Consider the following 17625-nt stretch of genomic DNA (forward strand, 5'->3'; position numbering starts at 1 on the left):
GCTTCAACACGAATCCAGCTTCAACCTGACGGGTTGAAGGAAATCTAACAGCTAAACGTGCAAAGTACTATTTGAGTTAATATGGTCGTTTTAATTTACATTTTAACTGACCTCATTTTCACTCCATACAAGAAAAAATAACACTGGTAACCCAAAACACTGTCAGAGAAAGATGACTGTCACTTTTTCACAGTGATATTTGGTTAAAGTTAAGTCTCTTCAGTGGTTAAGATACCTCTGCCATCAGTGGTGTACCCAGGTCCCAGAGGACACATCTTCTTGTACTGGGTGGTCCCAGGCAGGGGGCAGAGCTCACAGTTGGTGCCCCAGCCTCTACCTCCATCGCAGCAACACTCTGACTTGGTCACCAAGTTCCTGTTACTAGAAGTCATCTGACACAGAGTGGTCAGAACTTCAGTGAAACAGAAGCCTTCACGGTTATCTGGAGGTGGGAGAGACGAGAGAGGAACGTGAGCATGAAAAAAAAAAGAGGTGAAAGCAGACCAAACCACCCAGACGGGACCTGGCCTCAGAGAACCAGACGTAAATAGATAACCCACACTTCTCTATCACTACTGTCTCTAAGGAGTAAGATAGCATTAGAACCACAGAGCTCACAAAGTGTCCCTGGAGTTCTTCTCACCGAGTTCAGCACATCACGTCTATCCAGAAGTATATATTTAGATTAGGGAGGAAGGCTTTGAAAGTATTTCCTTGCCCCTATCTAGACAGTAACAGACACAAGATTTTTAACGAGACTGTCATGGAAAGGTTAAATTCCCACTGAGACTAAAGTTACTTTTTCTCACAGTTAGCCAAGATTCAACTGCACAAAACATTTATGTTCAAAAAGAACAGCCATATAATCTGTAATCTTTTTATCTTCCTGGAAAAAATGTTCCTGGCAATGTTAAACCTTAACCTACTAATTTTGTCAAACAATTTCAACCTGCTAAGTAATATGGGTTTATTGAATGAGAAGGAGAGGTATATACCATGTTCAGCGGAAGAAGAAACATCCATCCCAGTATTACAGCATATCTCATTCTAACACCCAGTGTCAGCCCCAAAATAAAGTTGTTTTCTTCTGAGTTTAACTTTACGGTCTAATTTCCTACAGGCTGATTTTATACGAGAAGCTCCTTCTGAACAAACTGCCAAATTAAAGAGGCAGTGAGGACACAACAGATCCTGATGAAAGCCGACACTGAAAAAACAAACAAACAGGAGGACCAAGATATATTGATTATAACAATGTACATACCAATACATTCAGTCTGTGTGGGGTTAGCGACGAAACCTTGGTCACATCTGCAGCGGTAGCTTCCTATTGTGTTCTCACAACGGCCATTCTTACAGATACCTGGTTTGGCTGTACACTCATTCAGATCTAACACACACACACACACACACACACACACACACACACACACAGTGTAAAGATCAAATGGAAACCTTTGTTACGCAGGATTTGATGAGATGAAGGATTTGATGAGAGGAAGTTTGCCAAGGCAGGATTTTCAAAGTAAATGTTGTTCACCAGTATGGGTGTTTGATTGAAGTTGCTGACTGCTAATATTTTGTGCAAATATTCGGAGATCCACATTTGATTATAATGGCAAAAAATGGGAAGGATTCAGTGTAACCCCACAGTTATATTATTATGAGTTTCACATAGTCTATAATGGCTTAAGTCCATTGTATGACAGTAACAAATATCCACTCGTAACCAGGACAATCAAGGTTATGGGGTGTTAACAACTCCTAATTAAACCCAGAACACTGTTACACAAAAATGGATGAATCTCAAAATAGATTTATTTCATGCAAAAATAAATAAACTCGAACAATGGTTTATGATTTTATACTGTTGTACACTATGATGATCTTACCCATGCAGCCCTCTCCGCTGGGCTGGCGCATGTATCCAGGGGAACAGATGCACATGTATGTACCAATCAGGTTCTTGCAGGTCATGCCTCTGCTGGCACAGTCATCTATACCATCTTCACACTCGTTCTGGTCTGGAAGAAAGACAGCACACTCTAAGAGTAAGAGGATGCACAAGTGGGAAGAAACCTATGTGTATGTGTGCAATGTGCAGCAGTTACACCGGTGATGTAACAATGACACTCATACGCACTGCAGCACTCCAGAGTTTAATCTAACCACCCAATCCGACCCTGCGCTCTGTAGCACTAACAGGCATGAGGTGGGAGAGTTGGTGGTCTGTTTGGAGCTCTAATGTAAACAGTGACGCTATAGACACTGACAAGTTCCTCCTGTCTCTGCACCTCCCGCCAAACACAGCCGTTGCTATGGTGCCCAAGCTATCTGAGAGTGCGGAGGTGTAAATAGTGACTCGGCCGGTTACAGTTTCCAGAGAGTGTTTTAAGTTTTACCCTTGAGGATCTCAGAGAGATAGTGTGTTATGTAATTCTGTGGATGGGGCCAGGATGTCTCTATGAGTTTATTTTCTACCAACACTTTCCAATAAATGGACCACGACTGAGAAAGCTGAGTGTATGTGTGAGTCATTTAGTTATTGCACCTTTACACATCCTCCTGTCCTCACGCAGAACGTAGCCTGTGGGACATTTACACTCGTACGAGCCCACCACGTTAACACAGCGGAAGGCACACAGCAGAGGATTCTGAGCACACTCATTGATGTCTGAAACAGAAGACAACAAGTTACAGTAGTACTGCGTGACTACAAAGACTGCATGATGGAAGCGAGAGTGCATGCATAATGTCACGTACCTTCACAGGTCATCATTGGCCCAGGCTCAAAGCCCTCTTCACATGCACACTCAAACCCACCGATGACATTCGTACATGTGCCGTTGCCGCAAGGATTGCCGATGTCACACTCATTAGTGTCTGTATAGAGGAAAGTGACGTAATCATGTTAAGTGTTAGGTTAACATCTACCAGGTGAATAAATCAGTGAGGGAGTGTGACAGAGACAAAGAGAGGAGAAAGATGAGGATAAGGAGTCACTGACAGCAAAAACAGTGACTGAACTGACCTTCACATCTGACTCCACTGATGTCCAGCCGGTATCCCATAGGGCATTCACAGCGGAAAGAGCCGTCTGTGTTGATGCACTGGCCATTAACGCAAGGGTCATTGAGACATTCATCAATATCTGCAATTAAAAAACATCAACATCAAGCAAATTACTTTTCAAAATTGTAACAATGATTCAGAAGAGTGAAGATTTGGCATTAATGACACACAGACCTTTAGGGTGGTCATCTGGCCCCCGTTGATATCCCTCATTGGGACAGAGAAGACGATAACCCTCTGGAACCATGAGATGTGAAGAGTCAAAAATACCATTGAATGTATGTGTGTGTGTGTGTGTGTGTGTGTATGCGATAGGAAGAGTGCGTACCCTCTCCCTTGCTGGGGCAGATTTCACAGGGGTCTCCCCATCCTTGACCTGGCATTCCAGTGCAGCAGCACACTTCCTTGGAAGTGTTCTGAGGCTTTGGAGCCAGGCAGCGCCCATTCTCGAACTTGGTATAGCAGTAGTTCACACGTATATCTAAAGGTTAACACACACAAAGAGAACAAGTAGTGAAAAATGAGACAATAAGGAAGAATGCAGAGGGAGAGTGATAGATGGAAGGAGCAACGCCCATCATATGTCTGTTCTATGTTGTTTATTCCACCACTGTTTATTCCACCACCTTATTTGTTTTCTTGCTGGAAGTTACATGAGAAAATTGATACCACTCTCATGTCTGTCTGTTAAATATGAAGCTACAGCCAACAGCTGATCAGCTCATCATCAAGACTGGAAATGGGAAAACAGCTAGCCTGGAACTGTTTGTGTAATTTGTTCATAGCACCCTGTAAAACTACAACTTGTCAACACAGGTAAGGTCATTTTTGAGGTCAAGTGTCTTGATAATCTTCTTGAATCAGGTATATCTGTCTTGATACAGTAAAATATATTGAATATAATTTGAATTATTACCCTAACAGAATCAAAAAAATCTTGATAACTTAAAGCATATGCATGTGATAATTAGTTTAATTTTAATACTGTTTAATATAAATATTTATCTTTACAATAAGTGTTGTTAGTAATTCTTTGTGAAGTAATGCAGAATTTAACTTTTTCTTCAAGCATACCAAATCACAGGGTGAGAGTAATTGAAGCAAAAATTCAGACTTTGTTTGCGTCCGGGTTTTACTTTGCTGATGTTGCCATAGGTCAGTGTGTTATCTAATTATCACCATCAGAAAGGTTTAGATGGATTTTAAACAAGTCCAATCTATTTAAAAGATCTGAATGATGAACGGTTGGGGTCATGTTTCCGTGGCCTAAAGGGACTCTACTGTAAAGCTGTGTCCAGTATAGCGCTCATGACCACAACCTTGACAATGGCAGTGGTGAGGAAAGTGTTACGCTTACCTGTAGATACTGTAAATTCACCAAAACTACAACAATAAGGTTCAGATATATACATTTTCTTTTCCTTTGTAGTGAGGATAGAGGCTGCCTAATTATCTCTGGTCAGTGATCAGTGTTTGGCAGTCTCTCTCTCTCTCTCTCTCTTTCTCTTTCTCCCTGCTTCTGAAGGCTCTTGTTTCTCCTGGACTAGGCAGGCACTTACTTGTAATGAGAAGCATATGGTCGCGCTCTCCTGCTAGCACTGGCCTTCACTGAACTCAACACAAATAAGCTTTCTGGCCACCATAGATCACACACACATGCACGCACACCTGGCTCGGAGGCAAGGATCACATACATGAACACCTGGTGCTGCGAGGAGAACGTCAAAAAGTGTCATGTTACTTTCCTCCATGAAACTGATTTGTCAGCCTTTCCGCAAAAGAGATTTATGGTGCTTTGTGCACAGCTGCTGTGCAAGTGTGTGTGAGAGCATGCACATGTGCATCTACACGTGCATATGTCATTCTTATTTTGTAGTTTGTCACTGAATTATATGATACACGATTTCAAATATTGTTCTTTCTTAATATGGTCACCTGATGATTTTTTTTTAATTGGTGGCAGAATATTAAAAAAAAAAAGACATAAAAGACAAAACAATTAAGTAGATAAACAAGCTTTGAAACAAATAAATGCAAAAGGTCTGACAGTGATGTCACAAATGTGATGCTGGTGACAGATATTCAATGATCATTATTAAACCACTGAGGCATTATAATTTAAAACATATTATTTAGTGTGGGGTCCTGGCAGCCTAGTGGTTGAGACACACACCATGTAGCAATATTATCATCACAATATGCCAAGTATGATCCCATCCGAGACTGACATTGCGTGTCATCCCCTCCATCTCTCCTCATGTTTCTTCACTAGCTACTCTATCAATATTGTCTTTGTCCTCTGCACATAAAATGTCCTTTTTGTCTTATTTTGTGTCTCCTTCTGTGTGTTTCTGTTATTAAACATTGCTCTCATGACCAACTGTGTTTTCTTTCACAGCAAAGGTCATTCATTCATCCCACCTCTTGGACCCAAGAGGGGAGCGAGTAAGTGTGCATGATGTATGTGTGAGGCAGCATTTAGTTTCATATGTCCAACGAGCCTGATAAAATACAGCATACTGTAAATACAGAAGTTCTGGTATGTTGCACAAACAGTATTCTCTGCTTGTGCTACTGTTTACAAAAGCTACACAATCTTGCTTTAATGTAGCATTAATGTAACAGGACAAAATATAGTCTGACATACTACTGTATGAGAAAAGGAGCTATTATAACTTATAATGGCTTTATTAGGCTTTTGAGAGAATATCTAATTAAGTTAAACGAATTGAAAATATAGTCCAGCGTGGAAAACTATGAAGAATATAAACTTCCTACTATTTGAAGTCTTCGCTCATCGCTGTCTTTCATGAAATAACTAAAATAACAATTTATAATATCTTTTCTCCCTATTCATTATGGTTTTCTTCATTGTCTTCACATCTATCATCATTTTTAACTGAAACAAGCGTTTTCTCAGTGGGACAGGGTTTGCCCTTGTCAAAAATCCTTCATCTCTCTTGCTGCCCATGTTGCTCACCCTCCACCCAGCTCCTCCTGTTTATCCCCAGACCCTCAGTCGAGCACTTCTGACACTGGAGAGAAAAGTGAAATACAAACTGTAAGCTGCCTCACTGAACTGATTATGTCATCACTTCAGTGTTTGGAGGGGGAACTCCCTAACAGAGGGCTCAGCATGCACCCACCCAACCCAGAAACACACATATATACATAAACACACACACACACACACACACACACACACACACACACACACAAGTGAGGAAATGGAAAAGTGATCTGTTCAGAGCCACCCTTGGCCTTGTTGAGGCAGCAGCAGCAGAACCAGCTGGAACACAGTGTGCTATCATGAAAGAGCAGGAAAAGTCTAACACCACTGACTGCTGCTTCGTCTCCATGAGCACTCAGAGACAGACTACACAGATACACAAGTATTTACACTTTGCACTTAAAACTTGATATATAGGATAGCTTTATAGCCTCTCCTCCCTTCTTTCTCACACCCACACACACCCACACACACACACACACACACACACACAATTACCTAAACATCTGCGTCCAGAGGCCGAGAGCTGGAAGCCTTCAGGACACAAACAGGTGAAGCTTCCTTCAGTGTTGGAGCAGGTTCCAAATGTACAGATCTCAGGTGACTGGGAGCACTCATCAATATCTGACACACAAAGAGGAATGACATCACATCACCATCTCATAAAATATACAAATTTAAAAATCCAATTAATTCCTAATTTGTACCATCCGGATCCCCATCCTGCACTGCGTCATTTACACGTAATTTTTCCTTGAACTACTCTCATGGCTGCAGGGATGAAGTCATACCAGTGCATCATGGTCTGTCCAAATGTGATAAAACAGAACGTAATCTCACTAATGGGTAGTTGGATAAAGGCGTATTATCTGGAGCAGCCTCCGTGTCACGTGTTCGCTCATCACAATGACCAGCTGCTGCTGTTACTGATGCTGAGAATTGAGCGCTGTTCCTCTCTCTCTTCCAGGAACAGAGCACAAAGCAGGAATGTGTTGAAGTCTGCCGAATATCTCTTCATCAGCCCCACTATATAAACAATCCAAGTGTTCTGGCTTGGACCCATTCCCATGTGTGAAAGGGAGAAAGAGGGGTGTTCTGTAGGAGCGGGGCTATTGAGGAGAAGGAGGAGGCGAAGAAGCAGTTTATTCTCTTCTCACACACTTCACCAGAGCTGATCTAAGCTGTGATTTGTGCACGTATATATATGTGTGTGTGTGTGTGTGTGTGTGTGTGAGCACACAGGTGTTCTCTGCATTGCCTGAGGTGAGAACTGTATTTTATTACTTCAGAAATCCCCGTTTTTATTTTTCATGATGCAGTAAGGACTGGCTTCAGGCTCTGGTACCTTCACAAGTTTCCTCGTGGAGATAGTAGCCAGGTGGGCAGATACACCTGTAAGAGCCATCCATATTCAGACAAGTTCCTGCACCACATGTGCCTGGATTCACTGCACATTCATTAATATCTGAGAAGAAAGAGAATATATAAGGGATACACTGTAAAGCATACATATTATATTCAGATAAATATGAAAAAAAGAAAAGTGGCAGTTCCTTACCTGCACACAGTCTGCCATCTAAAGTCAGCTCATAGCCATCATTGCACACACACATGAAGGTGCCCACTGTGTTTATACACTGTCCGTTTCGACACAAGCCCCTCTGCGTCGCACACTCATCAACATCTAATCGGCACACAAACACAACAGTATGTCACATTAAAGCTACTGCGCCGTTGTTTTTTCCTCTTTTACATCACATGCACAGATGCACGCACCGATGCAGTCACTGTTGTGTGAGTTCTGAAAGCCGGGGTAGCAGAGACAGTTGTAGGAGCCCACTGTGTTCTTGCAGGTCCCGTTGCCACAGGGTTGTCTTTCACATTCGTCCACGTCTGAAACCAGAGAACATCGTCACAGTTTCACCTCAGTTACCTCACGTTGCACTGACGAGACCACAGGTCAAAAACGAGAGAGGACCAACACAGCTTACCAACACACATTGACTGGTCCCGTGTTGTTTTGAAGCCATTGGGGCAGATGCAGCGATAGCTGCCCACCATGTCAATGCACTGACCAGGATTGCAGATACCAGGGTTCTCAATGCATTCATTTCGGTCTGAACAAGGAGGAAAAAAACAGCTGTCACACTGCGTGAAATTCAGGGTCAAACCACAAAAACCGTCATAATAGCAAAATAGCAACAGTTCTTAAAATTCTTAAAATCTGTAATAGCTTAATTTGCTACATTCCTAATTTCTTCTGTTGGTATATTACGGGTTAATCATTGAAAACCCAACAAAATGAAAATCCCATTTCTACATTGTTTCCTTACATCTCTCAGAGTATTGTTCTGCTGTCTATTTTAATTTTTCAAATATTTCAAAATAGCATTTTATGTATTTTCATATCAAAGTCACCCCTTTTTAGAAAAAATTGTCCTATACACACAAGCATACATTCTGATAATCTTGCATTGCCAGCCCATAATCTTGCTTCTCCCATTGTTATTTGACAAAACTTAAAGCATGTCATTTAAATTCAGCTGGAGGGTTTGACAGTTTTCTCCTTAACTCAGATATCAATGTGATACCTCACTACTCATGACTGACAACAATAACTGTGTTATCTGATACCAGATTAACGTCATTATTTGATTAAAGTAAAAAATATATAAAATTTAAATTCTCTATTTTGCATTATGCCTTGGAGCAATGCTCAATTTTTTTTCAAATAAGTGTTAATTCACACATGTGAAGTCATCACTGTCTCCATCCACAGTTCCAGTTCTCTCACTGGAGTCTGACAGTGTTTTGTTGTTAGGACTCACATGAAAAGAACGAAGCAAAACAGGATGTTAATTTAGCATTTACTTATCGGACTGACAGCGACATGTTTCATATATACTGCAGCACATGTTCAAAAGCTCAACACATGCTTCAGATTCTCTCTTCCTTAACAGCAAGCCCACCATGAATAATTCCCCCTCAGCCTAACTGTCATTGTGCTGCCTCTGATGCTTTATCTTTGGTATACAAATGGCAAGAATATGTAGTTCAAAGAGTTTCATATAACTGAGTTTGATACAATAGCTTAAGGAGGCAAGAGAGCAGGCCACAGAAAGACCCAGAGACGCCAGCATCATCCTCATGGAAGACAGCAGTTTTTTAGTTTTAGTTTTTTGGCTGCTTCCTCTAACCTTTTCTCTAATCCTGCTCAATGTTTCCACCAATTTTGTATAAACTCCACTAAGGTCATTAGGAGTTGACTGAACCTCTGCAGGTCACCACCGCAGTCTTACCTAGACATTGTCCAGTGGGGGTGAAGCGATATCCAGGTTTACACTCGCAGCGGTAGCTTCCTGGCATGTTCAAACAGGCTGCATTCTGCTGGCACACGGGTCCATTCTGACACTCATCAATATCTAACAACAGGAGGGACACAGGTGTTCAAAGAGTGTATGAATAAAAAAAACGACTGGCCTGACCAAAGGAAGAATTCACAGCATTTTATGTTTTGTCATCCCCTTCAGTGGAGTGCAAGCCTCACCTTCGCAAATCAGCAGCTTGTCATTGTAGATGAAACCAATGGGGCACTCACACCTGAAGCTGCCAATCATGTTGATGCAGACTCCATTCTCACACACTCCTGGGATTTCCCTGCACTCATCAATATCTACCACATGAGGAGGAGACGAGGGGACAAGATAAGACAAACTTTCCTTCTTACAAATAGACCTTCGAATGGGAAAATCTTACCGATGACCCGTCCAGTGGTGATGTCAATGTAGTATCCTGGTCTCTCACTGCCGCACAGGATCGCAAACTCATCTGAGTGGACATAAGACATGAGTTTGTAAAAGCTCACTTTTACTTCCTTTCTTCCTTACTTTCTACACATATGTTAGAGGCATTAGCGTGTATGAGACTTCACCAGTGCTGGGCACAGGACACTGTTCACAGGGTTTATTCCATGCACGGCCAATGTTGTAGGAGCAGCAGCACATCTTTTTGGTCATGTTGAAGGTCAGCTCCCCATCACACGTCCCGTTGTCAGAGTAAAAGTTTCTGTAGCAGTAGCTCTTCCTCATGTCTGTGTGTGTTTTGAGGTAAGAGGGAGAGAGGGTCAATGCAAAAATGTCACTGCAACACATTTTGCTGCGTGGCACAGCCATGAGAGTGCAGCATGCAGACTCACCCATGCAGTTGTTCCCTCCATTGACCTGCATGTAGTCCACAGGACAGATACAGGTGTAGTTCCCGATGGTGTTGTAGCACTGGCCTGGGCCACAGATACCTGGTCTTTCGCACTCATTGACATCTGCACAAAGACAGAAATTGGTCCATTGTTTTGAGGAATATAGTGTCAGTAAATTTTGTGACTGTCTACCAGTCTATCTATCTATCTATCTATCTATCTATCTATCTATCTATCTATCTACAGTGAAATGAGCGGGAAGGAATATATGACAAATACGGGCTACATGGAAGAACTGGAGAATGCAAAATATTATGATCCGTGTCTGGAGGCAAAGGAAATTAAATCCCTCTCCAGCACCTTCAATTCACCTTTATTGCTTTTGTTATTTCAGTCGATTTAACCAATACATTCAATAGTAACTTGCAGCTTTCCCCTGAGTCACAAACGTGACGTCTATTTGCTGCACTGTTCTTACTCTGGGCATATTTCTACACATTGTGTCTTTAGGTAGGTATACATTAACCCCAAACGTCATCACCATCTGTATCCCAGGTGCAAAAAGACAACTACTGCCAGAAACAGGGTAGACTTTGCTTTTAATACCTCTTCTATTCATCAGTTCAGTCTTAGTTAGTTTTGTAGTAGCTTGTCTTCTTTCTATGCTTAAAATTATTTGTCTACCACATTGCCGCCACATAGCAAACACAGCGTTTGTTCCTCCTGAACAGCTGAACTACTGATTAACTAGAGACACAGAGGATGTGCAGTCCTAGACTTTACAGAGCGGACACTCGCTTTTGTTCTCCTGGCCAACAAACACACGCTAATTAAAATGCCGCCAGCCACATGTCATTGTCTAACCCTTAGCTCTCTCCTCTCCTCTCTGTTCCTGTTTCTCTTTTCTAAACACCCCTCTCATTTATCTCTTTTTCCCCCTTTCATTCCTCCTTCTTTCTCTCGCTCTGTCATCTCTGCCCTGTCTGCAGGGGACTCAGTGTACTTCCCTGGGGAGAGGGCTGACCACATCAGAGCCTCGCTCCTCTGGACACAGTTAGGCGCTCGGCAGTCTCATCATCGTGACTGAGCTTTGCTGGGTTAGCAACAGACGGGAACTAGAGCAGACACATATTGAGTTAGAATGAACTGCAGAGTTGTCAATGGGACAAAAGGGTCCAATATTGCTTTGTCTTTTTGCTCTCGTTGTCTTTTCCTCTCTCTCCATGTGTCCTCGCTGAACTAAGGCCTCGGCGGCTGGACTCAATTTCCTTCCCACTGAAATGTCCCAGGGCAAGAGCTAGAGAGGAATAGGTCACCTGTGTGTTCATGCTTCTGTGGGGCTGCACAGAGATACATGTGTGTGTCTAATACCTTCACAGACTCTGGTTTCTGCGTTGAGGGCGTAGCCTCTTGGACATTCACACTGGAAGCTGCCAAAAGTGTTGATGCACTGTCCTCCCTGGCACAAGCCTGGCAACTCCTGGCACTCATTGATGTCTGCCAGAGAGAGAGAGAGGAAACACTCAGTGGCATTGTGGGTGGGTGGGTGTTATCTGTGCAAGTGTAAGTGTGGACAGGAGCAATCTCACACAAACACATAATAGCATGTTGCTGACTGACCTTCCAAGATGACAGTGATTGGGTTTGGTCTGAAGCCTTCTCCTCCAGGACACAGCGTCTTGTACTCAGCTGGAACACAGACACACCGCACAAAATCACATTAACTAGCAACAATGACACAACACACAAGCCCCACAGTCAGTGTTGTTATCTTGCAGGATTTGACAGCAACGAGTGGCTGGCGGTGAGATGCTGAATCGGTCAGGGGCCTGAATAGAAAAGACGTTTTTGGTCATCTACTCGTTTCCTGTGCCTCTCTGTTCTGCTTTTTCTGATCAGCCAGCTCAGATCTCAGAGTTATCCACAGAGCCCAGTGGACCGGACATGACTGCAGCTACTCAGAATTACAAAGTGAAAAGAAAAAGGTTTTGGTCTTGTCATAGAAGCAAGCATTTCCTTGAACTGAAAAGCATGAGTCATTCCCTGTAATGTTTTGAACCATCTGTTGGCAATTTTCAAGTAAGTTGCACAAATCTGTCTCATCTTTACCAGTAACAACAATTACAGCAAACACATACTCATTGCATGAGAAGAGCAGGCAGCATGTAGCCTGACTCCCACCTTATTAGGGATGATTTACATTTTGCGGTTTTGGATATGATTTTTTCATGTTAGTAGTTGAATTAGGAGGAGAGGACCAGTTCAAGGGACTGAAGGGCAACAGGTGCCAATTGACTGACTGATTGATTTGCTCGGCCCTGTGGTACAAAACAACTAATAGATAGATTTAAGAGGGCTGTTGATTAAAGCCAGAGACCTTTAAATTACTTAATAAGTTCCCTGCCCACTCAGCTTTTAAGACAGTCCAAAGTCTTTGACCCTACTACCCAAATGTTTAGTGATGAAGGACCATGGTAAAACTTAAAGACAAGTCAGCTACATAACCAGAAAAAACTCTGGTCTCAAACCAAGAAAATACATTTAAAAAAAAGTAGCAGTCATTTTGTCATAGTATTATTCATTAGACATTTGTGTTGCAGCTGACTCTGTTGTGAAAATCCAACATTTCTACTACAGACCCATGTATGTAGAGTTCTGTGGTTGAGTTGGATATAACTTTATGAATGTCGCTGTATCTCTTACTGTATGTTTTGGATCATGGTTCATTCAGTAATTCAGTTATTTAAATATCTGATTTGTATGTACAATATTATTATTATCTATTATTTCACTTTTTTACATTTTTTGTATTTCTTATTGACATTCTGCTGTAACACTGCAAATTTCCACACTGTAGGACTAATAAAGGGCTATCTTATCTTATCTTATTTTATCTTATCTTAATTTAACATTGAACGAGAAGATGAAAGGTTTGAAAAGGTTTGGTTTGTTTCTAAATAAACATGAAACTAACATAAGGTTGTTTTTTTTTAGTAAGGACAACACTACACACATATAAACTTCTCCCAACCAAATCATGTTTTATCACTTAACACTGAGCCAGGTTCACAGCCACCAAAAAAAAAGACTAGATATTAGTGAACTAATTAAAAGTATATTAGCACGTTCAAAATATCAATAGGCACTAAACCTCGTTCTAACTTTATTGTGCATTGAGTCTGGCGGTCCATATATTTACAATAATCATGTGGAACTTGTGCAGCTGCCAGCCGGGAGGAGTGTTATGAACATGCATAGTACACTAAGACTCTTAGTAATGGCGAGATGACTCACTTGAGTTGACAGAGGGGCATGATTCACATGGATTTCCCCAGCCCTGGCCCAGGGAGCAGCAGCAAGATGCCTTCGATACACCAACTCCGATTTCATTGGAACAGTCCAAGCTCTCTGATGCGTCTCCTCGGGAACGAACGTCCAGGAAGCAGCTTCCAGAGCGAGTGTCTGTTTACACACACGTGCACAGGTATATAGGTGTGTCTGGCCTTTGCTAAGATCAAACAGCAACAATGAAGTGAGAACTTGTTGAGTCTCACCTACACAGCCCACTCGAGTGGGGTTGAGTTCAAAGTCTGGTGGGCAGTTACAGTGGTAACTTCCAGGGATGTTGACGCACATTCCATTAATACAGATGGTTGGGTCTGCACATTCGTTGACATCTGAGAAGTTTAGACAAAGCAGCACTCAATAACATCTCTTCATTTCAACAAAAATATATTAGAGCTTTTTTTATTTTTTGTCAGTAAGTCACTATCTGCCACAACAGCAAGGTGAGGAGCAGTGACTTCCCCTCTGCATCTTGTGGAATGTGAGAGCTGTTCATCTCTTCACTTCTGTTGCTCCTCTCTTTTTTCACTCTTTCAAATTGCCTCAGCTCAATTGGCCACAAAGAGATCATCATTGGGCCAGGCAGCTGGACTGGAGTGTTGACTGGTCTTACCTGTACAGTTGCCTCCACTCCTGTCCAGTTCATAACCAATGTTACATTCGCATCTAAAAAGTCCTGGCATATTCAGGCAGCGTCCATTGACACAGATGTCAGCAAAGGTACATTCATCTATGTCTGTAAAAGAAGAAGGGGTGGGGGAGAGAGAGAGAGAGAGAGAGAGAGAGAGAGAGAGAGAGAGAGAGAGAGAGAGAGAGAGAGAGAGAGAGAGAGAGAAGCCCAGCTGTGAGGGATTAGTGGATCATGGGATCATGGTGGAAAATTGGCAGCCAGCAGTAGGAAGTGAAGGCCGCTCACCTCTGCTAAAGAATGACAGTTCTGGGGCAAAAAAATGCCCAGACATATCCAGACAGACACACACACACATACACAATCAGAGCAGCAGCCAAGGTTATGAAATTGTGCTCTTCCACATCATTAGACTCTGCACAAGTCATTACTGTCCAGTCCTGCCTGAGTTGAGAAAGGGAGAACCGGACAGGTTATTTCAGGATGTTTGACACATCAGCACAATGAGGTCAGTCTGCTCATTCAATTGAATCCAGCAATGCCTTATCACTGGGAGCATGAATCACACTCGTCTGCTACCAGTCATAAATGTGTTCATATGTCAACTCTACTGTAGCACTCCCTGGATTTCATACAAGATCCCTCTCCACTCCACCAGTCTACATGCAATGTTGGATCGCTTTAATATTTTAACTGCAACATCCCAGTTAATATACCTCTAAAAAGATCTACTGTCTCTGGGATACCTGGATAAGGCAAACATGCATAGCATGTAAGCACATCGTGTCTCAAGAGAGCACAGTTTCTAGTTTCAGGTTTCAGTTTCTAATCCAGTACACACACATCCCTTCAGCCAACAGGATGTCAGGAATTAGCATAAGATTCAGACTGAATTGCCTTTTGTTAATGCCTTTAACAATAAATGTTAAAACAATGACAAGTTGCAGTTAAAGCTGTTGTACAACAATGTTTCAATGGTGCAAATTGAGAGTTCCAGTCAACTGTTGTTCTGCACCAGGAAAACTCAGATACCTTTATCTCTCTTAACTGTATAACATGGACACTATGGTCAAAGATGGTTGCATTAAATTAACTCAAGACAACGTTAACATCTGTACCCACTCAACCTCGTCTCTGAGTCTTAGAAAGGCAGAGGCTGGCTAAGTTAGCTGACTAAGGATTGCAAGCCAACATTACCTAATGTTATGACATTAGTCCTGCTCCCACTTTAAGTCTGCTATTTTTCTTATATTGCTAGTGTTTTCAGTTATACACGGTGATAACATGAACATGAACATGAATCTGTGAAAAAACTAAAAAAATTCGACCGTATATAAAAAGCTAAATATACATCTGCACATAAAGTCTATGGTTGGGACAGAAGCAAAATTTTTCTGCTAATCTGACCCTTTGAGTGACAAACTGATGTGGTATTCCTGATTTAATATGTAAACATCTCTCATAGCTTACAACTCACAAGTTGTCGTTCAGTAAAGTTACTTTTTTTAAAATATTTTTGTTAGTTATTATTTTCACAACAAAATGTGATGCTGAAATGCAGAAAAACACCAAATCATGAACAATATTTGGAAAGGGAAAGAGGCAAGATCCACTGCTATTGTCACAATGTTCTCACAACTAAAACCACTGAGATGCGCAGCATATTGTGTACTTCCCATGTCCAAAGCACTATCTCACGGGTTCTATTTGAAGGCAGCATCTGTTTGGATCGGTTCTTTCTCCAAACAGGAAAACAAACAACCATTCATCAGAGCACCACCAGACCTTTTTGAGTCACTCAACATAATTTGGGATGTGGGCACCAATTCAGAGGTCTGGAACCAGGACAGTCAGGAATAGTACTGTTGTATTGCCTTACCCTCGCAGGCCTTGCCGTCAGAAGTGGGGAAGAAGCCCATGTCGCATTCGCAGCGGAAGCCTCCTGGCAGGTTCAGACAGTGGCCATTCTCACACAGGTTGCCGTTCTCTGCACACTCATCGCTGTCTGTATTGGTGATCACAACACACACAGTCCATAAACACACAATGCATTTGTGCAACCTCTGAGAAACAAAACTGTGGTTTAAGACATTGGTTGTATGTGTGACCTGAGCAGAAGAATCCATCTCCAGAGAATCCTTCCTTGCACACACAGCGATATGAGCCCATGGTGTTGAGACAGTCAGCGTTGTTGTTGCACATGTGTGTCCCATTGGAGCACTCATCCAGGTCTGAAACACAATAAAAGTCCAAAGGCAATTACATTTATGCAGGTGGAAAATACTAAAGGATAAGGCTGGTGATGTGGTCATATTTTTCCTAACAAAACAAATGAAAAGACCAAAACCAAATGCAACAGTCCATCTTTCAAAAATTTTCATATAACCATATGTGGCACTCAGCCACATGCTCAGTTGTTCCAAACAAAGACCAAAATCTTAAAAAATGGCTCAGAAAGACAGTACATGTGGGACTGACTCAAATTAAACTACAGTGCCTGCATATAATGTAATAATGGTCCATGTCATTCAGTGCAACAGTGTGGATCATTTAAGTATTTCACTAGTTTTTTATCAACAACATGTCTACATTGCAAAATACTGTAAGCTAATGTGCAGTGATACAGTTTGGTTACATGGGCAATACTTTTTAACAGATTCACCTCATTGTTGGTTGGTATATCAGACCAACTTTTAAGCAAAAGTTTTTGCTATGTCTAAGAAGAAAATGATTTTTTCCCCTTTTGTTTGGTCACATTTCTTTTCTCACCTCAACTTTCTTGGCTGTAGACAAAACTTTACAGAAATTTGAATCATCATAATAAGTGGCAGCAATTACCTGTGCATTTAAGGCCGTTGCCAATCCACCCTGGAGCACAGTTGCATTTGAAGCTGCCAGCTGTGTTGGTGCAGGTAGCATGTCTGTCACAGTTATGGGCTCCGATCTCACATTCATTGATATCTGAGAAAGAGATACAAACAAAAAGCCATGTAAAGAAAACTCGATGGTCTGATGATTTGAGTCTGCATTCTCTGCTGTGGGATTCTTGGCCCTGTGGAGCGAATCGATGCTTGGTTTGAACTGTACAAAGACAGCAGCAGGAGACGACAGAGCTAAGTCTGTCTAGCTCACTGTCTTCATCCATGGAGAGCTGTATTTCAGAGCAGAAAGCACAGAGATTCTCATGATCTGTGATACTAATAGCCTTCCTGCGAAGGTTTAATGAGCAGACCCAAACTCTGGATTTTCATTGTGCAAGTGTATCCAGAGAGCTATAAAAAAGGCCAAGAGGGAGAATGATATCCTAATGCTCAGGCCTTGTTCTGTCCGCTCTGTCTGAACTAGTATTTCTGAGGTTATTTTAGGCAAAGATTT

General features: G+C 41.9%; 1 protein-coding gene across 4 annotated transcripts in view; it reads right to left on the minus strand.

Annotated features, from left to right (window-relative positions):
- fbn1 (fibrillin 1) overlaps positions 1-17625 on the minus strand; it is a 60973-nt gene that overhangs the window by 6443 nt on the left and 36905 nt on the right. For all 4 annotated transcript variants that reach the window (XM_071489084.1, XM_071489085.1, XM_071489086.1 and 1 more), the window contains 26 exons: positions 17089-17211; positions 16359-16481; positions 16130-16255; positions 14236-14358; positions 13832-13954; positions 13572-13739; positions 11898-11966; positions 11649-11774; positions 10278-10400; positions 10014-10172; positions 9839-9910; positions 9630-9755; positions 9382-9504; positions 8074-8199; positions 7859-7975; positions 7641-7766; positions 7428-7547; positions 6581-6706; positions 3401-3553; positions 3247-3309; positions 3032-3151; positions 2764-2883; positions 2552-2674; positions 1893-2024; positions 1265-1390; positions 236-442 (listed from right to left, as the gene is read on the minus strand). In XM_071489084.1, coding sequence (XP_071345185.1) covers positions 236-442; positions 1265-1390; positions 1893-2024; positions 2552-2674; positions 2764-2883; positions 3032-3151; positions 3247-3309; positions 3401-3553; positions 6581-6706; positions 7428-7547; positions 7641-7766; positions 7859-7975; positions 8074-8199; positions 9382-9504; positions 9630-9755; positions 9839-9910; positions 10014-10172; positions 10278-10400; positions 11649-11774; positions 11898-11966; positions 13572-13739; positions 13832-13954; positions 14236-14358; positions 16130-16255; positions 16359-16481; positions 17089-17211 — 3243 coding nt within the window. The remainder of the gene's footprint in view (positions 1-235; positions 443-1264; positions 1391-1892; positions 2025-2551; positions 2675-2763; positions 2884-3031; positions 3152-3246; positions 3310-3400; positions 3554-6580; positions 6707-7427; positions 7548-7640; positions 7767-7858; positions 7976-8073; positions 8200-9381; positions 9505-9629; positions 9756-9838; positions 9911-10013; positions 10173-10277; positions 10401-11648; positions 11775-11897; positions 11967-13571; positions 13740-13831; positions 13955-14235; positions 14359-16129; positions 16256-16358; positions 16482-17088; positions 17212-17625) is intronic.

Source organism: Trachinotus anak, unplaced genomic scaffold (assembly GCF_046630095.1).
Source record: "Trachinotus anak isolate AG129_WGS33_773 ecotype Australia unplaced genomic scaffold, CSIRO_AGI_Tana_v1 ptg000011l, whole genome shotgun sequence".
In the NCBI taxonomy this organism is placed as follows: domain Eukaryota; kingdom Metazoa; phylum Chordata; class Actinopteri; order Carangiformes; family Carangidae; genus Trachinotus; species Trachinotus anak.